Here is a 27605-nt window from a genome sequence, read left to right as displayed (position 1 = left end):
CGCTGCTCCGTCTAAAGCTCCCATACCTGACCTGACCCGTGGGACTTTTCACTGTGCTACCAACCAAAATGAGCAGAACCTGAAAAAGAAAAGAAAGAGAAAATAAAATATTAATTATATTTTGCACCCTCTTTGGGGTCTTAGTATTGAGGTGGTTTACCAATATTTTCTGAAAATGTATATCTTTTTACAGTATATTCAATCCGGCAATTATTTATATTATGTATTCCAAATATTAAATAAGGCCTTTTGATTATGGCTGGTGACCCTCAAGTATTTCTGCAGAAGCCCCCCAGACAGATTTAAGGTTATAAAGGGGTAAAAGGATCTTTAGGGGGGTTGTTAAAGGTGTCCAAAGGTTCTAAACTGTCTTACGGTTTTAAGGGGTCTTCGGGATGTCAAGGAGTCTAAACGTATGGGTCTGGAATTCGCGCCCACGGACGGACGCACGCACGCACTGACACACCAATGGCTCCTTTTGTGGTGCAGCCCGTCTAGAAAACAAGGCTGGACCTGGGCGGATCTCTGGAACATTTTGCATTCGTGTTGGTAGTCCTCAGGGTCAGGTCAGGTCAGGTCATATCATGGGCACAACCCCTCCCTCCCATGCTGCTCCCGAAGGGAGAGAGTGTTTCTCGTGGGTCAAATGATCTCTTGTATCATTAATACGTTTGTGTGTCGAGTCAACATTCCCAGCTCATTGACCAGGTGTGTGCAGCGATCCATTTGCACGTGAGAAATCTCGACGGCTAAATGTGGTAAAACAGCTTTGTAATGCAGTATTTGTTTATATCTAACAAGCTCAAGGTTTACTCGATTTAAATGGCTTTCTTTCTCGGGCTTGGATTTCAAGTTAAAAAAGCGGTGTATTGGTCACGGACGGAGCGGTGTATAGGTTGTGAAGTTCGTGTATTTACATCACTTGCCATGTTTGCCGACTTCCTTATTAGATATATATTTTTTTTATATCGTAAGACAAGGCGCCTCATTACATAATTTTACTCATTATTTTGCTTATTTATTGAAGGTTGTCACCTCGAGAGCGATCGAAAAACGGACGGTCGACCACGTGACGGTGACCACGTGACGTGTGTTTTACTTCCTGTTTGCAGCGTCTCTTCCCGTCTTCCTTAGTCAGTTCACCTCAGCGGAGTTTTTGTCGAGGAACCTGTGGATTGAATCTGGACGGTAACTCTATTAAATACACATGACGTGAACATTTATGACTGGTGATCGTCGTCCTGTGAAAGAGCGTCGTTCTCGTATCATAGAAACTGAAGAGTGAAACCATCAGACATCAAGTCGACGCTTCAAATTTCCTGACGTGAATTTGCCGAGGAAATCCTGACGAACGTTGTTCTGAGTGTATGGACATTGAATGGCGCCGTCGTTGATCGATGGTGACCGTGGTACCTGTGTTTTTACAGGTAACGGTGAATGATGGAGGATCGTCATTGCAAGATGAGGAGTAAAACGACCTCGTGGATCTGGTGGAGTTAAACTTGTGCAAAGGTTGAGCCAGGAGATTCACCTGGGCGCACAGGTGTGTGTGTGTGTGTGTGTGTGTGTGTGTGTGTGTGTGTGTGTGTGTGTGTGTGTGTGTGTGTGTGTGTGCGCGAGTGAGTGTGTGCGAGTGAGCGAGTGTGTGTGTGTGTGTGTGTGTGTGCGAGCGAGTGTGTGTGCGAGCGAGTGTGTGTGCGAGCGAGTGAGTGTGTGCGAGTGAGCGAGTGAGTGTGTGTGCGAGCGAGTGAGTGTGTGTGCGAGCGAGTGAGAGTGTGTGCGAGTGAGAGTGTGTGCGAGTGAGAGTGTGTGCGAGTGAGAGTGTGTGCGAGTGAGAGTGTGTGCGAGTGAGAGTGTGTGCGAGTGAGAGTGTGTGCGAGTGAGAGTGTGTGCGAGTGAGAGTGTGTGCGAGTGAGAGTGTGAGCGGGCGAGTGAGAGTGTGCGAGTGAGCGAGTGAGAGTGTGTGCGAGTGAGAGTGTGTCTGTGTGTCTGTGTGCTGTGACTTCATCAAGTAAGTGAGTGAATTAAGTGTTTATTTTTGTGAGATTGTGAATTTTGATTTTGGAGTTTTATTCGTGCCTTATGCTAAAGTACAGTGTGTGATTGTGTGAGTGTGTGTTGTGTGTTGTGAGTGAATTAAGTGTTTATTTTTGTGAGATTGTGAATTTTGATTTTGGAGTTTTATTCGTGCCTTATGCTAAAGTACAGTGTGTGATTGTGTGAGTGTGTGTTGTGTGTTGTGAGTGAATTAAGTGTTTATTTTTGTGAGATTGTGAATTTTGATTTTGGAGTTTTATTCGTGCCTTATGCTAAAGTACAGTGTGTGATTGTGTGAGTGTGTTTTGTGAGTGAATTAAGTGTTTATTTTTGTGAGATTGTGAATTTTGATTTTGGAGTTTTATTCGTGCCTTATGCTAAAGTACAGTGTGTGATTGTGTGAGTGTGTGTTGTGTGTTGTGAGTGAATTAAGTGTTTATTTTCGTGAGATTGTGAATTTTGATTTTGGAGTTTTATTCGTGCCTTATGCTAAAGTACAGTGTGTGATTGTGTGAGTGTGTGTTGTGTGTTGTGAGTGAATTAAGTGTTTATTTTCGTGAGATTGTGAATTTTGATTTTGGAGTTTTATTCGTGCCTTATGCTAAAGTACAGTGTGTGATTGTGTGAGTGTGTGTTGTGTGTTGTGAGTGAATTAAGTGTTTATTTTTGTGAGATTGTGAATTTTGATTTTGGAGTTTTATTCGTGCCTTATGCTAAAGTACAGTGTGTGATTGTGTGAGTGTGTGTTGTGTGTTGTGAGTGAATTAAGTGTTTATTTTTGTGAGATTGTGAATTTTGATTTTGGAGTTTTATTCGTGCCTTATGCTAAAGTACAGTGTGTGATTGTGTGAGTGTGTGTTGTGTGTTGTGAGTGAATTAAGTGTTTATTTTCGTGAGATTGTGAATTTTGATTTTGGAGTTTTATTCGTGCCTTATGCTAAAGTACAGTGTGTGATTGTGTGAGTGTGTGTTGTGTGTTGTGAGTGAATTAAGTGTTTATTTTTGTGAGATTGTGAATTTTGATTTTGGAGTTTTATTCGTGCCTTATGCTAAAGTACAGTGTGTGATTGTGTGAGTGTGTGTTGTGTGTTGTGAGTGAATTAAGTGTTTATTTTTGTGAGATTGTGAATTTTGATTTTGGAGTTTTATTCGTGCCTTATGCTAAAGTACAGTGTGTGATTGTGTGAGTGTGTTTTGTGAGTGAATTAAGTGTTTATTTTTGTGAGATTGTGAATTTTGATTTTGGAGTTTTATTCGTGCCTTATGCTAAAGTACAGTGTGTGATTGTGTCAGTGTGTGTTGTGTGTTGTGAGTGAATTAAGTGTTTATTTTTGTGAGATTGTGAATTTTGATTTTGGAGTTTTATTCGTGCTTTATGCTAAAGTACAGTGTGTGATTGTGTGAGTGTGTGTTGTGTGTTGTGAGTGAATTAAGTGTTTATTTTTGTGAGATTGTGAATTTTGATTTTGGAGTTTTATTCGTGCCTTATGCTAAAGTACAGTGTGTGATTGTGTGAGTGCGTGTTGTGTGTTGTGAGCGTAATAAGTGATTATTTCTGTGAGATTGTGAATTTTGATTTTGGAGTTTTATTCGTGCCTTATGCTAAAGTACAGTGTGTGATTGTGCGAGTGTGTGTTGTGTGTTGTGAGTGAACTAAGTGTTTATTTTTGTGAGATTGTGAATTTTGATTTTGGAGTTTTATTCGTGCTTTATGCTAAAGTACAGTGTGTGATTGTGTGAGTGTGTGTTGTGTGTTGTGAGTGAATTAAGTGTTTATTTTTGTGAGATTGTGAATTTTGGTTTTGGAGTTTTATTCGTGCCTTATGCTAAAGTACAGTGTGTGATTGTGTGAGTGTGTGTTGTGTGTCGTGAGTGAAATAAGTGTTTATTTTTGTGAGATTGTGAATTTTGATTTTGGAGTTTATTAGTGCGTGAAGAGGATTTCAGGTTGTCAGGTGTCCTTGCACTTACCTGGAAGCATATAACTACAAACCACTACTTTAACGGCAACGATTATTCCCACCTTCTTGTGTGGTCAGCCTGGGAATGCTTCTTTCAAAATAAATAAATAAATAGTGCCAAGTCTTTCACAAACCGGTTGGACAGGCTTGACGTTCGAGCTGTTGATGAGCAGAAATTTGTACTTTCTTTCTTACCGACTCTGTGCAAGACACTGGGCTCTTTGACCACCATCGATGCGAGCAGAAAAGACGCCCTGCTTGACGTCCGCGTGAGGGGCTGTGTACTTTGTGGTGCAAGGATGGCGACGGTGTTTCTTTGCCTGCGAAACACCAATCCGACGGTTTATTGTCACGCCGAGAAGCAAACCCTCGTTGGGTAGGTCGATGGTACAACACCTTCACCGTCCATGCTTCAGTTAACCATCCAGCTAGCTTGGAGATGCCAAAGATCCGGATTAAATGTTAAACCCATCACTCATGTTTCTGCTCATCCAAAAAGAGAGACGTTTGTCTGTCTGTCTGTCACCATTTTTCTTAAGGATGCCCCTGTGGATCTTCGTCAAACTTTCAGAGGTTTGTCAGTGGGTGGCACGGAATGTTTTCGGCAAAAAGAGAATTTTTGAAAAATTTAAATAAAAAGACATTGTTATTTATTTATTTATCGCCCTGTAGTCTTTGTAGCAATGTGAAAGGTAAATGATCGCTGACCCCATTACTTAGTTGGTGTAGGAAGTGTTTTATCCCCCATGAAAAAAATAGAAAATAAATATTGGATTTCTTCAGAATGCCGACAGGATTAGAACGGCATGGAGCAAGGCCGGGTACCCCTGCTCGTGATTTATAAACGGTGATTGGGTTGTAAAGTCAGAGTTTTATACCATTGGTCTATTTATAGGAAAGCTTGCCGAGTGCGGTTAATGTAAGTTTCACTTGAGTGACTTGGATATAATCGAGATACCTATTAGCCTTGAGAAATAATCTTTTCATTCTGGCCAAGAATTTTGTCGATGTCACGGTGATTCAATTGTCATCGAGAGCAACACTGTGTTCTCTTAATTTTGAAGACAAATGTGTGTTACTGTACATTTATCTTTCGTATTTCTTTGCAAACAGGAGCACGTTGTCCATGCAGCTATGTATTCGGAATGGCGTTCTCTGCACAGCGTGTTGGATCGTGACCGCGGCCATCTCAGCGTCTTGCACTGCTACCCAGAAACGTGTGCTCGAGATGTGGTGGCGGCAGTGGTGCGGCCATTGGGTCAAGCACCTTGGCCTAGCAATACCGAATGCCTTTTGCAAACAGATAAACAGGCAAGTACTTGCACTTTGTGTGTTTATCGTTAGCGGCCTCTTCTAAGCGTGCAATATCAAGGAAGGGGTGTATGTTTATGACCAGGGAACAAGTTCACTTACAGAGGTCGGTTGAGAAACCAAGAGCAAATATCACTGAAAAGAGAGAGACATTGTCTCAGCTTTCCATCTTGTACTCATCAGAACAATCACAAGAATACCATGAGTCAAAGATGAAAGCAATCTATGCTGGCAGGTGGTTGCTCATTTGCTCATGTGACAGAAGCTGATTGGCTAATATCCATGCACGTCATAGCTGCTAGACCGCTCGGGGATATAGAACCATAGCCCCACCATGCTGCAGTTGCATCAAAACAAGTGGAGTGCTTGCAGAGAGAGTGAGTGAGAGAGGGAGGGAGGGAGCTGGGGGGGTGAGGGTGAGGGTGAGGGAATGGGAGAGCCGGGGGGTGAGGGTGAGGGAATGGGAGAGCTCGGGGGTGAGGGAGAGGGAGCGAGATGGGGTGGGGGGGTGAGGGAATGGGAGCGAGAGGGGGAGGGGAGGGCGTGGGGGAGGGGGAGCGCGATGGGGGTTGAGGGAATTGGAGCGAGATGGGGGGGTGATGGAATGGGAACGAGACGGGGGTGAGGGAGAGGGAACGAGACGGGGGTGAGGGAGAGGGAACGAGACAGGGGGGTGAGAGAGGGGGAACGAGACTGTGGGGGTGGTGAGGGAGAGGGAACGAGACGGTGGGGGTGGTGAGGGAGAGGGAGCGAGACGGGAGGGGTGGTGAGGGAGAGGGAGCGAGACGGGAGGGTGGTGAGGGAGAGATATTGGGGGAGGGAGGGAGAGAGATTGGGGGTGGGAGAGGGAGAGAGATGGGGGGGAGAGGGAGAGAGATGGGGAAGGGAGAGGGACAGAGGTTTGCGGGGGAGAGAGGGAGAGAGATGGGGGTGGGGGGAGAGAGTGAGAGATGGGGGGAGTGAGGGAGAGGGCAAGAGATGGTGGGGTGATGAGGGAGAGGGCGTGGGGTGGGCGACAGGGGGCGGATGAGGGAGAGGGCGAGAGATGGGGGGGTAAGGGAGAGCGAGGGAGAGAGGAGAGGGAGGATAGAGAGGAGAGGAGAGGGAGAGGGGTGTGTGTGTGTGAGTGTAAGTAAAATGTGGCCTCAAGTATGTGTAAATGTTCTGTGCTGCTTGCTCAGGGCACTATTCAAAAATATTCAGCGAAATAGTTTTCTGCACTTTTTGGATCATTTGGCAGATGTCGACCAATCACAGAATCACAATTTTGAACAAGTGTTTTGGTTTGGTTCTTGCATGTGCAGGTCTCTTGTATTCGACCTGTAATCACCATTGTTACTCATGGCTGTCACTAATCACCATTGGAACGTGCTGGTTTATTGTATCTTCCAACCTTTGGGATGAATGGCGTACATACCTAGCATCGCACTGGCACTGAAACTTATGAATAGCATTATTTAATTGTGTGGTCGGCTCCACATCTTTCCACATCTCTTATGAATAGAGCCTTGGCCATCCATTCACCGTGCAAGCTTGCTGCTGAAATTGAGCACATGAAAGCCATAAAGGTTATCCTGAACAGGTCATCGATTGTGTGTGTGTGTGTGTGTGTGTCGTGCAAAATCGCCAACTGGTCAAAGGCTGATATCCTCGGACCTGAGAAGTGTCTGGTCTATGTAAAGCTGCCTTGGTGAGGTGAAATCTCTCAAAAATTTGAACAGGTTGAACAAGTGGTCTCATTCTGCTGTCATGCAGTCGTAACGCGAGTGGTATTTACCACTCATGAAATGCTCCCTCCTATCCGGAAAGATGTGTTGCTTACCACACAATGGAATAATGTTATTCATGAGTTTCAATCAACATGTCTTGTGAGCAAATCAGCAACCACCTGTAAGCATAGATTGCTTTGATCTTTGACTTGTATTCTTGATTGTTCTGAGGAGTGCAATACGAAAAGGTTCGGCAATGTCTCTCTTATCAGCAATATTTCAATTTTGTATTACCAACTGTTTATTCAAGAGCAAACCGGTAATCTTGAATTCGTATAAAGCTGGATCTCATAAATTTGGCTGAACATTTCTCTGTTTTCACTTTTTTTTTGTAGGTGAAATGGACGATGGAAGTGTTAGGATTTGGGTTAACGTTGCCGTTGGATGGCGATGTCGTAAAGCGATGCGTGGACGTCTATATGGAGTGGCTGAATGCTATTTCTGATTTGCACAACACACTGGTGCCACTTCCTGTTCGCCAACAACCAAATTATTATGCCCGCTGCTTGCTCAAGCATCTTTACAATCTATTTGTGCCTCGGTACCTATCACACTGTACATCATATTTTCAACACGTAACCCTTCATGAATTATACAGTAAAACTAACCCTCCCCTCCTCCCCACCCCCTTCTCCTTCTTCCCCTACACAACGACCCCACAACTTTCTTCTTCCCATGCAATTGAAGCAATTAGCTGTTCTTTTTGTGTTTTCCCTTTCCCTTTTTCTCCTCTGGCCCCCTACCCCAGCCAGTCATTATCTGATCCAGTATTTTACACTCCTTCAATCTTAATAAAATACATCGTCAGCGTTCATTCTTTGGATGAATTAACAGCTTTGTTGCCTTGGGCACTGCAATGACTGAGATTCTCTCTTTCGTGATTCTACCATTGCATTGGCAGTGGCAACGGCAGTGTGGATCGTCAGGTGGACTTGTGCCGCACAGTGCTGTCATCTCTGCAGCACTTAGCACGCGATCTGGGGGACAGCCTGGAGCGAGAGACTTGGGAAGGCCTTCTCGTGTTTCTGCTGCGTGTCTCTGATACCCTGCTTGCACCACCGACCCAGCATGGTATTTTGTTTGCTTTTAATTTTGTAAACTGTGGCCTACAGGTGTAGTTACACATGTTGAGAATAATTTTGGTTTGGATGTTGGTTTAAGACCACAACGACACTCGGTATAGCACATAGAGTACCTCCGCCAGGCTGAACATTTTACGTTTGATAGGCTGGATCTGCATCTGGACCTTAACCAAAATTTCATCAGCTTGTTCTTGTCACCTACCCATTCATCAACTAAGTTTATTCCTAATCCGTTGACATATCTTTTGTGGCCTTATCGCTCGATGGTGAATAATCACTCAGCAAATTAAAAAATAATAATATCTGTATCTTTATCCGGATCTTCACCAAAGTCAAATCTATTTTTCTTGTCACACACTCGACCTGTCCACCAAGTTTCGTCCGAATCGGTCCATAACTTTTTGAGATGTCCTGCTCACAGACAGATAGACAAATGGTGGTGAAAACATAATCTCCGTGCACCTTCGGCGGCAGAGGTAAAGAGGTAAAACATTGAAATTTGCTACTTGATGTGCTGGAATGTGTGAACAGTGTGCTGTGTAAATACCAAGTCGTTCATCTTCGTCAAGTTTGAAACCAATTTTCATGTAATGGCCTCGCATTGGCACTGGTGTGTACAAATCCTTATCATGATGCTGTATTATCATAATATTTCATTATTTATGTTCTCTCTGCATACTTACGAATGGGAACTTTTTGGGTCAGTTGAGCTGATGGCTCGATGCGCTTGGATGCCAACTGTGTGTGTGTGTGTGTGTGTGTGTGTGTGTGTGTGTGTGTGTGTGTGTGTGTGTGTGTGTGTGTGTGTGTGTGCGCAGCAATGGCAGAATATTTTGCACACTCTGTGAACACCAGGACAGGTTCTACATACGCAATTTAAAAATGGCCTCCAAGATTCTATGCCACAATAACAAATGTATTGGCAAATCAAGTTGAATGAAGAAAAAAGAACTGTAAAATTGCATTTGAATAAAAACATTGTTTCACTTTTGATTTGAACACGTCTCCTCCGATACCTACAGCGAAGGCAACAGTTCAAGCCCGCCCCCCCTCCCACCCCTTCTTTCCTCCATGAATACACAATAAATTGTTCCTTTATAGAAATGAGAAGACACTCATTGTGGACAAGCACTGATGATCTTTTTTTTTGTAGACAACATCAAGGCTCGTGGAAGAGCTAGAACACAGAACAGATCAGAATGCAACACAACAAAAGGAACAGTATAAAGAAACGGGGGGGGGGGGGAGAAACACCAACACCAATGCCAAGGGACAAAATAGAGGGAGACTTGGGTAAACAAGGGATGTGGAGAGCAATGAGGGGGAGGGGAAGATGGATACAGAAGCAAATTCTCAGGAAGGAAAACATGGAAATTCAAAATGAGGAGGGCTTGGGGAGGAGGGGGTGGCTGAACGGGAGTAGAGAATATCATGGTTTTGAGTGGGTGATGATCTGAGATTTTGGTGAGCAGATGTTTTGAAGACCTGGTGATAGTGAGATTGAAGACAATGTGGAAGTTGGTTCCAGAGGTGGGAAAAGGCAGGAAGGAGTGAAAATGGAGGTGAGCAGTTGTCCTGGATTTTGGGAGTTTCACCAGAAGGGTTTGATGGTGGGACACGTGCGCCCTGCTGAAATGTGGGGGGTGGCGGGGTTGTGGGGGCGGGGGGAGAGAGAGCAGTACTCAATCAAGCTGCGATGAAGGCCTTGTCGGTGGATAAGTGTTCAGGTGTGCCAAGGGAGGAGCTTGCACACATGAAAATGCCCAGTCGATGACTGGCTTTGCAGGCCTAACATTGAGAGCTTCCATCCATCCAAAATTTCATGCTTTCAATACAATCTGGCATCCTGCCTTGGACTCCAAAGTCTCTGCCTTTGGCATCCAAGGCCAACTGCACACATGGCTTCCTGACTTCCTCTACTCTCGGAGCCAACGTGTGGCTCTCGACGGAATCCTTTCATCTCCTCTCCCTGGCAAGGCTGGAGTTGCCCAAGTCAATGTTCTGGACCCAGTCCTATTCCTGATCTTAATCAATGATCTCACTGACTCTGGAAAATCCTCTTCATCTATTTGCTGATGACTTCACCCTGTGCCGTGACACCCCTCATCTTTCAGACAGGAAGGCTGCAGCCTCTTCCCTCTCTTCAGACTTTGACAAAATCATAAGCTGGTAAAACACTTGGAATATGTCTTTCAATCTTGACAAGTCTCTCTCTATCTCTCTAGCTCTCTGAAAGGACCATCTGGCAACCCCCATTCCCCACTCCCCCATCCCACCCCCACCTTGCATCTACTTTCTTAACATTCCTCTTGAAGAAGTTCAGTCATTCAAACTCCTGAGTCTCACTATCAGCCATGATCCTTCTTGGGCAAACCACATTTCAAAGTTGGCCTCCAAAGCCAGTTGCCGACTGGGTATCCTCCTTCATACAAAGTCCTTCCTTGGCACACCTGAACGCCAATCCACCCACAAGGCCTCCATCCGCAGCTTGACGGAGTGCGACTCTCCCCTCTGGGATGGCTCCCTTGCCTCACACCTTGCTCAGCTTGACTCCTGGGAACCAAGTCCTTCAAGATTAATGGAATCTCCCGTGCTTAAGCAGTCTTTGAGCCTATCACTTTCCCATCGCAGACAGGTTGGTGGTCTCTGTCTTCTACTGCCTTCTTTCTGGTCTTTCACCCTCTACTCTTTCTGTGTGAGGATCACACACCTCCACTCATTAGTTCCACCATTTTCCCACTTGTTGAACCAACTTCCACATCCTCTTCAACCTTATTCCTCCCTCCAAGTTGACTGCTGTTCACCACCATCTCAGATCATCCCCACCCCAAGCCCTCCTCCTTCCAAATTTCCATTTTTTCCCCCTCCTTGGAGTTTCTTTCTGTATCCATCTTGTCCACGCCATGCTACTTTCCCACCCCCATTCCTCCCAACACCCATTGTTTCACTCAGTCTCCCTCTATCTTGTCTTTCAACTTCGATGGTATTGTTTCTCTCCCCCACCCCTCTCTCTACTGTTCCTTTTGTCGTGTTACATCATGATCTGTTCAGTGTATACTAGCTCTCTCACGCGACTTGACTCTGGGCATAAAAAACAATAACAATCTTCGTTCGTATGCAGCACAACGCTGTGGGGTAGCATCATTGGCTGAGAGTGCGCAGCTGCACTGCTGCTGCAATGCCCTCTGCTGGTAAGGGCAGGAATTTGTAAGTTGTTCATGGTGCCGGCGATAGTTCACCTTCTCTTCGTAAAGGACACCATGGGATCTTTAACGTCCACCAACGAATGCTGGCAGACAGGACGGCCGTTCAACGTCCATCCGAGGAACGACGCACACATTGATGGATAACCCTGCCTGTGAAGCACTGCGATGACGGTATATAGCTGGGTTGGGATTCAAACCCAGGCGAGACAGCTGAGAGGTGAGTGTGCGTACCTCGAGGCCATCCTTTCAGCCAAACAACAATTAAATATGTCATCTTGAAAGGTGTTTCCCCATAACCCGACAATTGGTGCAGTTTCTGTTTGTGCATGATGGAGTTGTAACCTGACGCTTCAGCGGATCTCTCCTTTTCAATGGAACTACTGAAATCCTTTCAAGGGATGGGTTTATGTGCATGGCAAGAAAGGCCAACTTACTTCCAGTGGTTTCAACAATCTACAGGAGTGAGCAGTCCATATTTCAAGTCAGCACAATCAATACATGTTCTATTTCAAGAAAAATTAAGTTGGTAAAAATCTTCAAAAAAAGAGGATTGTTTATTTATTTATTTATTTATTTATTTTAATTCGTATTTGATTAAGATTTGCAAGCATATGGGATTGCTTGTTTAGCGCATTCGATCCTCCCCTTCTTTCACCATCCTTGATGAAAGGACAATGTACTCTGAGATTCTACACTCGAATTACCTCCACCACCGAAGGTGGGTGAGGTTAGGTTTTCACTCCTGTTTAGGTCTGTCTTGCTTGTTTGTTTGTCCCTGTCTGTCTGTCTGTCTGTCTGTCTGTCTGTCTGTCTGAGCAGGATATCTCAAAAAGTTATGAACGGATTCTGATGAAACTTGGTGGATAGGTTTGGTATGTGACAAGGACGAATTGGTTTGATTTTGATTAAGACCTGGATACGGACACTAGAATTTTTATATTTCAAAGTGATTCTTCATTGAGAGATAGGGCCAAAAACGATACATGTACTGTATGGCATGATATTTCAAAAAGTTGTGGCTGGGTTATGACAAATATAGGTGGATGAGTTGTGTAGGTGATAAGAACAAGCCAATTAGATTTTGGTTATGGTCCAGATTCAGATCAGGCCTATTGGTGGTATACGAAATGTAAACGGTTCAGCCTGGCGGAGGTATGCGCTCTATCGAGTGGTGTTTTAGTTCAAAATGTAATAATTCGTGGCGACCTGTATGTTACGTAACATCAGTATTAAAATAAGTGTCTTAATAAGGAGCAAACTTTTCAAACCCTGTATAACTGAAAGTTCTGAAATTCTGTATTCGCCTTCAACAAACTATCGTGAATGATGTATTGCCAGGTGGGCTTGCAGACCTGCTGGCTGAGCGTCTCGTTGCCGTGCTGCTGGAAGTGTGGCTCGCCTCGTGCTCCCGCTGTTTCCCAACTCCTCCTTACTGGCGAACAGCACAAGAGTTGATCTCCACGTGGCGCCACCATCCTGCCGTTGTGACACAGTGGAACCGCATCTCTGCAGTACTTACCTCAAGGTACTATGCAAACTTCCTTTATGAAAGCACATGGAAGCAGGAAGCAGATACTTCATTTTGGATTCACCACCTTTGAACACGTACTTGTCCCATTGCGGTGTGTATGCTGTTGGTGGCTGTAATCTCCATTTTTTGGGGTTTCAGAAGGTGTAACAAAGCCCTCCCAGGTCTCGAAGTGTCCACCTCCATTTTGGCCTAGGATCACGTTTCAAGGACCAAGTTGTGATGTTTTCTTCTCATATATTTATTCCGGGGGTCTTTCCAGTATTGTCATGAACACTGGACAGCCTCCAATTGTCATTTGTTTGTAGTTATATCCCCGGGTGTAGTTTTCAAAATTCCAGTGATGTTCTTTTGATTATTCCTATTGCTCCAACCATCATTGGCACAATGTTACCACTCGCAGCTTCCAGGTTCTTTTGACTTCCTTACTTAGGCCAACGTTGCAGGGTAGTGACACCCCAATTAGCAACGTCGTTCTTTCCCTTTTACATTTGAGCACTTTGTTGGTTTGCAATCCTTTGTTTTGTACGTTCACGCTTGATGGGATGGTCAAGTCACACGTGAACACAATATTCTCATAAAAGTTATATGTCGTTATTAATCTCAGGACATTATACTCTGCCCTGGTTCATTAATCAAAGCTGTCTACTGCTAGTAATTGAACGATTGATTTTGGTTCGTGATTCTATGATTTCTCTGAAATTAGGATATTGAAGTGTTTGAAAATGTTTCAGTGGATTACACTGCGTACACACTGCCTTTGGGCACTCCAGCTTTAATAGGGAGAGAAGACGAAAGGATTCCGTTGAGAGCCACACGTTGGCTACAAGAGCAGAGGAGACAGTCAGTAAGCCATGTGTGGAGTTTGCCTTGGCTGCCATAGGCAGAGTTTGGAGAGCAAGGCAGGATGCCAGACTGCATCAAAAGTCTCGAGTCCTTCCACTAAACGTCGCGTGCAATCTCTACACAACTGAATCAAAATGGCCGCTGCACTTGTGTCAGCCCCACATGTTCTGACTCCACGGCACGATCGTGGTAACGATTAACTAACATGGTTACAACGATCACTGAATGTGGCCACATGGCGGTTTCGGAATGTGGGTTCAGTTTTACACAGCAATTTGGTTACGCTGGTGGCGGTGTGTAGTGCTTATTTATGTGGCACTTGTCAAATTAATAGCTACCTAATGGCATCATTGCATCATCACACCATTTTAAAGCCTTTTTCCCTGAGCAGGTGTCAGCTTTTTGCGGGCTCCAATCATGGTACCCTTTCTTGTGGCAATGTTTTTACCGCCTGAAGCCAACCCTTTCGTCGCCTTCGACACGCAGGGGTAATTACCAGTATACTGGTGCTCATTTCGCCGACCTACGGAAGGATGACAGGCTGAGTCAACCCCCCTGATGTTAATTCAGTGACCAGCAGGGCTCGAACTCAGGACCTCGAGGATCCCAAGCCACCACCCTAACCACTAAGCCAACACTGCTCATAATGGCATTATTACATGGTTTTTGGTTATTTCCCACATTATCCTGACTTTATTCTCACATTTATTTTAGTCCTTTCATTCAAACTTGCCGAAACCCCGTCACAGACAGATTCCGTTCCATGAGCCCAATATGACAACCAGTGGCGGCTCTTGTAAGAGCCGGATCCCAGTCGATGTACTCCATGGCCTCACCTAATGAGGCCTACAAAACGTCCTTGTACATGACATTTTGGGTGTACACTACTCCTTGTGAAGAAGTCCCCTGATTTGTGCACGTGTCTACTTTGACGTACAAACACCGTGTCAAAACGTCTCAGGTCACAGTACCGAGAAAAACGTGACGCGGCCGCTTGGAGGAGCACAAAATTGGTCCTTCAGTATTAATATATAGAAGATACAATGTTTCTTGTTACATTTTTTGCGTCAAATTCACATTCTGAGGGAGTCAGCATGTGCAGAAGAGGGTTTTACATTGCAGACGCTATTTTCGAGGAGTGGAATTGCACCTCTCAGCGGTAACAGTCTGTCGACGACAGACGTAATGACGTCAGCGAATGACCGATGATGTCATGACGTCCTTACGCCTCTCAGCGGTGTCTTCACATGTCACTATGTAAACGAATGTAAAACGAAAAGTGTTTATTCTGCTTTAGAGTTGAAGGTTGACTATTGCCACTACGTGCGATGCACTCTTTCAGGTACGAAGTTTCTTTCAGTCCAGGTCACAGTACCGAGAAAACCGTGACGTGACCGCTAGGAGGAGCACAAAATTGGTCCTTCAGTATTCATACATAGACTAGCCGAAACCCTGTCACAGACGGATTCCGTTCATTCAACCACCCTCACCAGCTCACCCACACTCGAGGGACATGGACTGGACAGGGCGTGCTTGCCCCCGCCTACTCATCCCCCCGCCCCTGCCCCATTCTCCAGCCCCCGTCTTCAATTTGCTTACCCCCGCCCAAAAATTTAATTACCCCAGCCCTGTCCCCCGTCTCTTCACTCCCCGCCCCCCGTCTCTTCTCTCCCCGTCCCCCCGTCTCTTGATTCCCCACCCCACTTGCCCCCTGTCCACCCCCTCACACTCAACCCCACCTAATTCACCCCAACCCCGCCCCCTGTCCACCCCTCACACTCAACCCCACCTAATTCACCCCAGCCCCCCGCCCACTCATCCCCCGCCCACTCATCCCCCGCCCCATTTCTCCCCCCTCCGTCTCCCGCTTTCAATTTGCTTACCTTGCAATTTTATTTTAGTTTACCTTGAATTTTTTTTTACTCAAACTATGATGTTGGGTCATTCCTGGTGGAACTTTTTGCCATCTTTCAACTGCTTTTAGTGGGATGCGTGGGGATTTGTGATGATGGCGCACCATCGACTTCGCTGTCTTTTTATTTTTATTTTCTAAAACCTGCCTTACACAGAGGGATTTTGTCTTTGATCACCCCAGGTGATTATTGGTGGGTAACACGTCCACCAACAAAATGTGAGCATAACCGATTCAAATCGATGGAATTAACAAAAAAAAATTTGGAGATAACCATTCCTCTTCAATTGTGTGGGTAACCTCAAATAATATAAATGTTTGTTTTAGTTGACTTCAAAAGAACTACAAAAACACGTGTTAAACAAAGTTATATGATGCGTGAATTTGAAGAGATTGATGAATGAATTTGAGTGAAATAATTTCTTAAACTGTCCTTTCATTACCTTCATTACTGCCCCCCCCCACCCCCATCCCCAATGTCTCATCCCTCTTACAGACTGTTGCAGCAGCTGTACGGTATGTCCCTGCCCTCACTCCGTGTGCCAGAGGATGATCTGGCACTGATACCAGCCAACATTACGGAGGAATGCCTGGCACAGAGCTGGTTCCGCTTCCTGCACATGATTGGGTCAGGAGTAAAAGTCTTGCTATTTCGCTTGCGCCTTTTAACGTGTTTTTTTTTTGTTTGTTTTTTGGTATTGGACTTGTTTAGCATGCACGTAGCTACACATTCAAAATGTGTGAAATGTGTGAAAACTTTCATCAAACGTTGATAACCTTTTGAGACAGACACAGGATGGACGGACCATGTGCTTACTGAACCATGTTTGTGGAAAATCGAGTGGCCTGGCATGTTCAGTATCTTGTATGCCTGTCAATTCTCTCAGATCCATTGGAAAACTAGAAGGGCACTCAGTAGAGCGCATATCTCCGCCACATAATGCCTGATCCACGAGAACATATCGGGCCCAATACATTTTTGAAATATCATGCTATACAGTACTGTATCGTTTTTGAACCCATCTCTCAATGGTGAAGAATCAGTTTAAAAATTAAATAATTATCGTATCGAGATCTGGATTGTCACCAAAATGGAATCAATTTGTCCTTGCGACACACCAAACATGTCCACCAAGGTTCATCCAGATCTGTCCACAACTTTTTGAGATATCGTGCTATGTATAGTTTTCCAGCCCCATCACTCAATTGGTAAAGAATCACTTTAAAAATTATCAGATCCGGCGAGATTAGAGGGTCGTCTCTTACTCGAAGGGTGAAGCAAAAAGAGAGTGAGATGATGACGTCGTGTGCAAAGCTCAACTCCTGTGTGGAGCCTATGATCCTCATAAACTCGGACTGCCCCCATGCATGGTGGGTCCCTATCATTTGCACACACTGGCCTCCTCCTTTTTAAAGGGTACTTCTGAAATATTCCATTTCGACAAGAAAGGGGTGTTGGACAGGACATCCAACTCGTTTGTCTCCTAAAGGAGGGGACATTAAGCCGGCTGTCCCATTGTGAATTGACACCCAAGCCATGTTTCACAAGGATGACAGTTTATAGTGGGATCAAATTACATTGTGAATCAAACTCGGACAAAGCCAAAAGAAAATTCTCCTCGCAGCTACCCTGTAACACTACAAATGTATCCCGTTTAACCAACGTGATGAAGGACCAGCTTGGGCCCTTTTATCTGCACCTGTACCGAAGGTAAATTATACAATCCCCACAATACACACCACGATGAGAAAGCACGTCATGTCTGGTACACACCAACCAGCTAACTTGGGATCAACTGAACATTAAACGATATATTCCTCATTGTTCTACCTTGTGATGTCATAACTGAATGGGAAACGATATATTCCACGTTCCCGACATGACATCGTTGTTTTTGTTTCTTAAACGGCGTATTGAAATGTTACGAGAACATCTCTAAAGTGCAGGAAAGTGAAAAGGAGTTTAATTTTCATCATTTACGGAAATTAGTGCGAGTTTATCAACACGAAACAATACGTATATAAAATTGAAATTCTGAAACTTCAAGGGGATGAAAGACCGTTACAACGTGTGTGTGTGTGTGTGTGTGTGTGTGTGTGTGTGTGTGTGTGTGTGTGTGTGTGTGTGTGTGTGTGTGTGTGTGTGTGTGTCCTTCCACATCTATATGTTTTCTCTCCAACAGCTTGTCCAGTCGATGCAAAGCTTTATATTGGGGTCAAGAGGGTGATAACGATGATGTCATCGGTGAAGTATTCCAGCCATAATTGGTTGAATTGAAATCCTTATCTGAAACTTCATATATCTGATCTATGACCCAGAATTAAATTTATGACGTTCATAACCCATGCCAAGAAACAATGTAACACAACAGGGTACATGGAATATTAGTGGGCCATAATCGTAGCATGTTTTGTTAATGATGGTATTTTTGTTCACAACATTACAAAGGGAACAACAGGAGAAAGGGGAAAACACCAACAGCAAGGTTGAGGGACGAGGTACACACAGACGGACGAACGAGGGATGCAGGTAACGACAAAGGGTAAGGGAGAACGCAAATGGGGACAAAATGGACGGACAACATAAGTAAATTTTTTGGAGGGGACAGGGCGAGTGTGGTTCAATGAGTGTGGAAAAGATCATGATTTTGGATGGGGGATGACTTGAGATGGTGGTGAGCTGTTGTCTTGAAGATCTTGAGGGAAGAATGAGATTGAATAGAGTAGGGTGGGTCATTCCACAGGTGGGGAAAAAGAGGAATAAATGAGTGGAGGTGGCATTGGTTCTGAATTTAGGCAGTGTCATTAGGAGGGTGTTGCTGGTGGACTGTGTGTGTCCTGTGGATACCTCGGAGGGGGGGGGGGACAAAGCATGGAAGGGGGGCAGTCCAGAAAATAGGCAGAAGAAGGCAGCTTGTGTTCGTGATATTTCAAAAAACATTCAGTATTTATGTATTCCTCATACCACGCAAAAGGCTGGGGACATGGAGTATCAATCGGCTCCTTGTTACTTTATCATTTGTCCCTGAGGATGTGGAATCAAACAGGATGCATGGCCTGGACACATTAAAGCACAGTCAGGGATGTTAGGGCATTATAGGGACTGTTTGGTTCAGATTCTTCCAAAAGCACCAAATTTGGCCCATGTCACCCATGCCATACTTTTTCGATTTTAGACGGGCACCAAGACAGGCGCCCCCCGGGGCCACCATATTGGCGAAATCCAATTATGGCCGCCATCCAGGTTAGAGGTCAATCGTAGTTAAAAGAAGCAAACTAGAATCATGCTAGAATCTAGATGCTTTTCATGCTAGAAAAGGGCTAGAATCATGAATAATACCACTTTTTAGGGATTTTCGGGGAATCTGATTCTGATTTTATTTCAACGATTTGAGGTCAAGGTCACCCCTCAAGGTCACCCTAAAGATCATTTTGGGGTCAAACCCGGCGTTTTTGGGGCGTCATTTCAAAAATTGCCTGCCTATGGCTTCTATGGCCTACCTGGGTTATCAATCAAAATAAGCCGTTAATCATTTAGAAAATAAGACTTGAATGTTTTTAATTTTGAATGTTTTTAATTTTGACTCGTAATGTCATAAACTTATTGTTTCATTTTTAAGATAATACCAAGTCTGTGAGTGTCGACGTGTCCAGCAGCGGCGGTGGTGCATGATTCCATTTGGAGCTGTGACGTCTCCCCTATCTCACGAGACTATCCTATCCCTGTTCTTGCGTGTTCAGGAGTGGATCCGGAACCTGCGACTCAGCCTGCTATCGTGTCGCCGTGATGACGAGACGAAAGTTCATCGCGACGACGAACCTACATAATATGACTGTCGAACTATGTCCTCTACCGAAATTATGAATTGGAGACTCTGTTGTCTTTGTCAATTGGACAAAACTGGAGAAGCCTTGCAAACTCCCAAGGAGGAGGGACTTGTATCACTTGAGAGAGATCTCAAAGACTTCAATGCTATCAATGCCAATAATCTTCTTTCTGGTATCAATGTCACGATTAGTCAGTTGAATGATAGCTCAGGTATTGCAGCAACTCTTAAATCGCATAAGGCGAGGTATCACAAAACGTGCAGGAGTTATTGTAGTAGTTCTCGTGTCAAACGGGCGAGAGAGAAGCTAGACAAAGAAGCCGGCTCTCAGAATAGTCACAAAAAAATCAGGTCATCTGGGGAATTTCAGCCTCCAACCAATGTCAAGTGTTGTGTAATCTGTGAGGGGGAGGACCAGGCCAACCTCCACAAGGTAGTAACCAATGTCGTAGATGCCAATCTAAAGAGTTGGGCGAAGATGAACAAAAACTTTCATTTACTTGGCAGACTGGTTGCCATAGCATCTGATGCACATGCGGCTGATGCCTATTATCACCATCAGTGTGATGTACGTTTGCGAGACTCCGCTCGCGCTACCGAGCGACGAGAATTGGTGGGTCCCGCACCTCCTCCCTTCGATCCCATCATCTGCGCTCAAATTGTAGCCCTGATCGAACATTCGGACACCACCGTATTTAAGCTCTCAGAGCTACGCGAGATGTATCAAAAGCTTATGAGTGATCAAGGTCGCCCATGCCGAGACAAAAAAGAGCCACACTCAACCCGATACAAGGATCACCTTCTCGACCTCCTATCTGAAAGAATGGGCTGAGTTTTCCAAGGGGAATGAAGGCAGGAAGGATATTTACATATCTCACAAACTGAAGGTGGTTGATGAGCTGGCCAAGACATATAGGTCTCAGGTTGGTCAAGAGGATGCACTTACGTTCATGCGGGCTGCGATGATGATGCACAAGTTTTGTCTACAGAGTCAGGAGCCTTTCAACGGCTCCTTCCCCCTTAACTGCCTCACGGCTCCAGTCAACGAGGAGATTAGTTTCTTCAACGTACTTCTCCGGTGCCCGTCAGCTCTTCGTGGATGTGAGAAGATCGGTGACGACGCCAATCTGGATGCGTGGGAGAAGATCGCATGTAACATCTCACAACTGCTTATCTACAATACTAGTAAGGATACGCACCATGCAGTCAAGATGTCCGCAGTACGGCACAACAAGGAGCCAGAAACCCCCTTCCCCCTGTATCGTGGCCTCAAGCTGCACGGACACGCACGGGACAAAAAACAGATTGGGATTGACCAAGAACACAGTATCTCGGTATCGTACAATCGCGTCATGGAAGTGAAGCAAGATGTTGTGCGTGCGGTGTGTGCTCGCCATGCTCAGGATGGAGTGGTGGTACCCACCAACAGCCGTCTCAAGGTCTTCACCACCCACGATGTGGATAATATAGATAGTAAAGCTCAGGGCAACTTCTCACTGGACGAGTTCCACGGATATGTCCTGAGCGTACATAGCGGCGTTTTGTCAGCAGATGTTATTCCCGAAGTATTTTAATAAAAATTGTTCCTGAATAATTTTTGTTGAATTTTTAGTAGTGCCACTTTTGATCTTTGACCTTTTAACCCAAAATGGGGTGACCATAACCTGAAATCATCAAAATGAGATCAGAATTAGATTCCCTGACCCCGAAAACCCCTAAAAAGTGGCATTATTCATGATTCTAGCCCTTTTGATTTTTTAACTACGATTGACCTCTAACTTGGATGGCGGCCATAATTGGATTTAACCAATATGGTGGCCCTGGGGGGTTGCCTGTCTTGGCGCCCGTCTAAAATCGAAAAAGTCTGGTATGGGCAACATATGGGCCAGATTTGGTGCTTTTGGAAGAATCTGAACCAAAAAATCCCTCACATCCTTGACTAACAGCCTTCTTTGAATTACAAGATACACCAAGAAATCCTGATTTAATGATTATGAAGAAATTTAATGATGATTCCCTTATCAAGATCTGTGATTTCATTTGAGATTTCATGGATTTCACAGTCTCATCATGTGACCACAGTACGATGTGCCTGATAATTGAGGTCATATAGTCTCTTGTGTCACAATCTTTTATGGTTAACCTGTATGCTGTAGATAAATTTCTTGAGATTATGGACAGTCAGGGTGAAGGAGTAAAGGATGATAATCCCTGGGATCATTTAGCTTGACATCACATTTATCAACAACACTTTGGTTACAACATTGCTGAATCACTGCAAGGGATTTCAGAAAGAGGAAAGGATTTCAGGAAATTGTTTCCAAGTGATGGCATTTGTTTAAATCTCTGTATCTGGAAAATCCTCTTCATGTATTTGCTCATCACTCCACCCTCTGCCATATAATAACATCCCTCATCGTTCAGACAGGCATGCTGCAGCCTCTTCCCTCTCCTCAGACCTTGACAAAATCACTTGGAATACGTGTTTTAATCCTGACAAATCTCACACTCTCATTATCTCTCTCCAAAAGGACCATCTGGAAAATCCCCCCACATACTTTCTGAACAAACCTCTTGAGAAAGTTCAGTCATTCAAACTCCTGGGTCTCACGATCAGCCATGATCTTTCTTGGGAAAACCACATTTCAACATTGGTCTCCAAAGTCAACCGCCTATTGGACATCCTCCGTCATACAATGTCTTTCCTTGGCACACCTGAACTCCTGTCCACCACTGAAAAGGCCTTCATCAGCAACTTGATTGAGTCCTGCTCTCCCTCTGCCTCACATCTTGACACTATGGAAACAAAGGCCTTCAATATCATTGGCATCTCACACAATGAAACTGAGCCTATGGACAAATTATTTCTGCTGCCTATTTTCTGGAATGCTGCGCCGATAGATCCATCCCGGTGATGCAGATGCAGGTTCCCGCCGCGCCGAGGTCTGCCCCGATGATGCAGGTTCCCTCCCGCCGCACCGAGGTCCGCCCCAATGATGTAGGTTCCCTCCTGCCGTGCCAGAATCTGCCCCGATGATGCAGGTTACCTCCCACAAAGCCGGGGTCCGCCCCGATGATGCAGGCTCCCTCCCGCCACGCGAGGTCCGCCCCAATGATGCAGGTTCCCTCCCGCTACGCCGGGGTCCGCCCCGCCTCAATATAAATGAAATTGAGGCGAAAGTTTATACACATGTTCCCCAAGACATGGGTGTACAACTTTGTTAATGAATAATTGATATGTCACATGGTTTGGCAGCCATATTGGATTGAAGAAAAATATTAAATAATTTTTTCTCTGGAACTCCTTCATCAATCAAAGTGAAACTTCAGAATTATGATCTCCTAGAGGAGGGGAACGTATTTTTTAAATTTCAACCCGATCGGCCACATGGTTTGGCAGCCATATTGGATTATAGAGAATATTAAATTATGTTTTCTCTGGAACTGTTTCATCAATCAATGTAAAACTTCACAAATTTGATCTAGTAGACGTGTGGAATGTACATTTTAAATTTCAACCCGATCGGCCACAAGGTCTGAAATTATTTGTTTGAATCTGAGAATATTTTTTTTTTGTTTTGAATAAGGCTCACTTGTCTGTGCCTGGATGGGTTTGAGAGTAGAGGAGTATCAATTCAATTGATAATGTCAATGGCCCCAGGAAAAAGGGTCACCTGCATACGTAATAAATAGATGGAACGTGGCCTGTTACCATGTCCATAACTTGTCAATCCCACGTCGTAGAAAGATGTGTGGGACCTCGTTAGACTCGGGTGAGTTGCAGTTTACCTTCTGGACCCATGGTGTTGTGAACCGGGGGTCAGTGGCGAGGAACGGACGCCAGGTGGAGCAGCAGAGCCGTCTCCCACCAAACACCTGGAATTGCAGGTTGTAACCTTCGGACAACTCCAAAAGTCACGGGTCACTTAAGGACCATGCTCGCCAATTCTCTGATGGCATGGGGTAGGGTTAATATCCAAATTTCAATATACCTAAGTACGCACGTCGTCAAATTTCCGGGGAAGTCACACCCTCAACGGACTCTGTCGAACCGGTTCGCTCTAGCGACCTCAGTCCGGTGTAACCGAGCGGAATTACCAAAGTTTATCGGTCTAAACGACAACTTACAGCCAAATCGGCTTACTGGTTCTCAAGCATGAACCGTGCTGGGTCAATAATAGAAAGCACAACAACGAGCTGGTACATTGAACAATTGGGGGTTTATTTATAATGGTGCAGGGGAGCACAAAAAGAGCAGAGTTAAAGTGACTATCAAGAAGGAATGCAAGTAATGTACAAGGCACTTAAACAATTGTTACTTATAGACTGGGCCCACAGACACGCACACACCCAAAAGAAATGGACCCCGTCGGGTCTTTATTCGGTCCTCCAGCCGAGGAGGATAGTTCAGCTGGGGGGACAGAGCCTGGCCGGGTACCTGTCCGCCTCGTGCGGTCACACCGGACTCCAACCCACCACAGTGGGACTCACCCATGACCCGGAATCCACGAGCCCACAATCCTGGCTGCCACGAATGACGATCGAGCACCACAGTCCTGGCTGCTCGACCACCACCACCACCACGAGGAGCCCCACAAAAGACCGCAGACCAGGATCGCAGACGACCACGATGACAGAGCAAAGACGACGACTCTACTCTCTGCTTGACAACCACTCTACTCTTCCCTCTCCTCCTTTTTACCACAGCTCACCACTTTTTCTTATCCCACCCCCCCCCCCCCCCGAGGGTCGAGGGAACCGCTCTGAAGTAACTTGCCTCTGGATTGGACGAGGGGTTGTCGGGCGATCAGTGGCCTCCCCTTATTGGTCAGGCCAAACGCTCCATATGGCTAAGGCGGAGTCGGCCCTGAGGTGATGATTGGAGGAGGTCCGGTGGGAGGGGGCAACGACCACCCTCCCGCCGTGCGTGTCTGAGAACCCAGACGGAACAACCAGGGGAGCACCCTATTCTCCACCCACCCTTGTAGTGGGGAGGGGTGATCTCGGGTCGGCTGTCGGACCGGCCGCTGTCGATTGGACGAGCTCACGGTGGGCAGAAGGAACCTCACCCCTGTACGTGACACGTTGCACGTGAGCAATGGATGGCGATGGTGCGAGAACGAAGGATGGATTTAAGATGTAAAAAACCTGACTATGAAAGAAACCTGCAGCACACGTGAAATTAACCCATTAGACAGGACGGGACCCTAACTATAAACACATACTTATCAAAATAACTAAGCTTAGGGACTGCTGTCTGTTTGTGTGCAAATGGCTTCCAAATCCGTAACAGTGTCACTATTTATTACTTCATGTTCAGGTTATTTAAACGTGGATCCAATTGATACCGACTATGTATTCAGAAAAAAGGGTGAACTGCTTATGTAATAAATAGATTCAATGTGGCGTGTTACTCGGTCCATAACTCATCAATACTGGATCGTAGAGAGACGTGTGGTGCTTCGTATTACTCAGGGGAGTTCCAGTTTACCCTGTGGAACCATGGTGCGAACAGTTATTATTTCATGTTCAGGTTATTTAAACACCAATTCAATTGATAGCGACGATGTCCCCAGGAAAAAGGGCTAACTGTATACGTTATAAATAGACACATTGGATTGATTGGATTGAAGAGAAGTATTAAATGTTTTCTCAGGAACCACTTAGCCGATCGATCCTCCCGTCAGGTGAGTTATGCGATCGAGCAGTGTCCATAGATGAGTGAGCCAGTCGGTCCGTAAACATTTCAATTATTATTGCTTGAATCAAACACATGGTTTTGATGAAACTTGGCCACAAGCTTCATATATGATGCCTAACGAAGGTTTATTGACCGCATCAAAATCTGCGCTGATTAAGGGGGTCTTCGGTTTTTTTGACCATCCCTCCCCCCTCCCCAATAGGTATCTTGTCTCTTCTCCAAAACTACACTATTTCGATGAAATTTGACCACAACCTTTACCACCCCGTAATGTACCTAAGTTTATCGACTGCATCAAAATCTGCATTCATTAAGGGGTCTATGGAGGGAGGTGGGAGTTTGACCCCACAAAATCGGTATTTGCCCTTTGTCTCCGAAACTACACGCATAATTTTGATGAAACTTGACCACAACATTCTTCACTGGTGAGGTACCAAAGTTTATCGACCACATCAAAATCTGCGCTCATTAAGGGGCTGTACAGGGGGTTTTTTGACCCCCTGAAATAGGCATTTGCTCTTCTCCGAACTACACACAGAATTTCAATGAAACTTGACCACAACCTTCGTCACCCATGATATACCAAAGTGTATTGACCACATCGAAATCTGCACTCATGTTAAAAGGGGTCAACAAGGAGGTTTTTGACCCCCCCCCCCCAATATAGGTACTTGCTCTCTTCTCTGAAACTACACACAATTTTGATGAAACTTGACCACAGCATTCTTCGCGCGTGATGTACCAAAGTTTATTGACTGCATCAAAATCTGCACTCATTAAGGGAGTCTACGTGGGGGGAAGTGTCTGGGGGGGGTTCTGTTGCCCCCAAAAAGGTATTTGCTCTCTTCTTCAAACCACACACAGAATTTCAATGAAATCTGACCACAACCTTCATCACCCTTGATTTACCAAAATTTGTTCAGGCATTCAAAAATTTAGAGTCTATGGGGGAGGGGGGGAGGTTTGAGTGACTGTTGCTGTTTAGTGACTGTCGAACTGCCTGATCGACAGTCACTTGATCGACAGGCAGTTTAGTGACTGCCTGATCCAGGTGAGCTTCAGGATAAGCCATCCTATTTTTATTATTGTAGCTAAATCCCATTCCAATGAAATTGTTTGGGGACCAAGCACTTTTCATTTGAATGAATTTTGGAGAAATGGAAAATGACTAATTTTACTGTAATAATTATTCTGAAACTCATCAATACAATAATGGAGGAAACCGTGCTTTGCTGATGTCATGATATCACCGCCACAATGTACGTTCTGTCTGCGGCTCCCGGAAGAGCTTTTCCGTAGCGCTAATTACCAAGATGTAATTTCAGATACTGTCACAAGTGCATGGAAAATGCAGTTACCGACCGGTTTTGCCCTCATTAGATACACACAGAGACGTGCACATACACAGAGAGATAGAGATATATGGCTCAGAAATCAGGTGTTAACAAATATATTTTGCTTTGAAATTCACAAAGAGAAACCATATAACCTTTGAAAAGCACACCCTGTTCATATAAAATAACCAATTGCTTTAGAAACAGTCACGAGGACAAAGGAAAACGTGATTGCTCGTACGCTGCTGAGGTTAAAAGTTGAAACCTCCACCACCCATCATAATCATCATCATAAGATACGGGATGAAACTTTGCCACCATGGCACCCGTAACCAAACATACAGGCATGTACACATACCCTCGGAGAGTCCCTTTAGGCTTTACAGATCCAAATCTACCCATAGGTACCATGTCTGTGTGTGCTATCTACGTACTTCTACCTTGACTTGTAGCAACTGCCGACTATATCCTGATCGGGACCTGAACTGTACTGCTTTTGACTGTAGGGCGCTTAAGCACTTAAGCACAAGTAGCTTAAGCACTCGAACAAAGCATTCTAATGAAATGGTTGATAATGAACGGCTGACTTAGCAAGCTGATTGGTAATGGCACATACCCGCAAAAGAACTAAACCGCTGATTTCGTAAACATTTTCAGATTTCACTCCAGATTTCGGGTTATTTAGTTCACATGATCTGATCCTCCAAACTGAAATTGTATTTCTATTATATACTTGAATTGGTCCGTAAGAGTAGATCGTGGTTTAATCGCATCATATAATGCATGAAATCGCTCCAAACTCCTCATTTGAAAATTATAACACTTACAAAAGCGACATATACAGCGATTCGTGGGTATGTAGATGAGGCATTCGATGATGTGAGTGAGGAAGGTGAAAAAAAAAACATTTTGAGAACTTTACCGTGAATAAACTTGCGGCCTGTTCCAACTCAAGCCATTGTTGAACAGGCCGAACAAAATGGCGAATTAAGACCCCAGCGAAGGAGAGCAAGGTTACTGAGGATGTGTCTTGGAAATGGTACAATTAAATGAAGGCTGTTAATTATCTTCAAAAGGGGTGTTTTAACTTA

The 27605-nt window shown here is 44.9% G+C and overlaps 1 protein-coding gene and 1 pseudogene across 5 annotated transcripts in view; both read left to right on the top strand.

Moving 5' to 3' along the window:
- Window positions 1–1054: 1054 nt before the first annotated feature.
- RALGAPB (Ral GTPase activating protein non-catalytic subunit beta) overlaps window positions 1055–27605 on the top strand; it is a 72180-nt gene continuing 45629 nt past the window's right edge. For all 5 annotated transcript variants that reach the window (XM_085890378.1, XM_085890380.1, XM_085890377.1 and 2 more), the window contains exons 1-7: window positions 1055–1188; window positions 1428–1543; window positions 5112–5309; window positions 7414–7619; window positions 7980–8149; window positions 12705–12891; window positions 16149–16280. In XM_085890378.1, the coding sequence (XP_085746504.1) occupies window positions 5133–5309; window positions 7414–7619; window positions 7980–8149; window positions 12705–12891; window positions 16149–16280 (872 nt within the window). In that variant the 5' untranslated portion in view covers window positions 1055–1188; window positions 1428–1543; window positions 5112–5132. The remainder of the gene's footprint in view (window positions 1189–1427; window positions 1544–5111; window positions 5310–7413; window positions 7620–7979; window positions 8150–12704; window positions 12892–16148; window positions 16281–27605) is intronic.
- Window positions 16287–21322, top strand: LOC147023748 (uncharacterized; annotated as a pseudogene).

Source organism: Eptatretus burgeri, chromosome 7, assembly GCF_056783735.1.
Source record: "Eptatretus burgeri isolate ZD-2024b chromosome 7, Ebu_testis_v1, whole genome shotgun sequence".
Taxonomy (NCBI): domain Eukaryota; kingdom Metazoa; phylum Chordata; class Myxini; order Myxiniformes; family Myxinidae; genus Eptatretus; species Eptatretus burgeri.
Note: the sequence above shows the minus strand (reverse complement) of the source record. Positions and strands in the feature narration are given on the sequence as shown.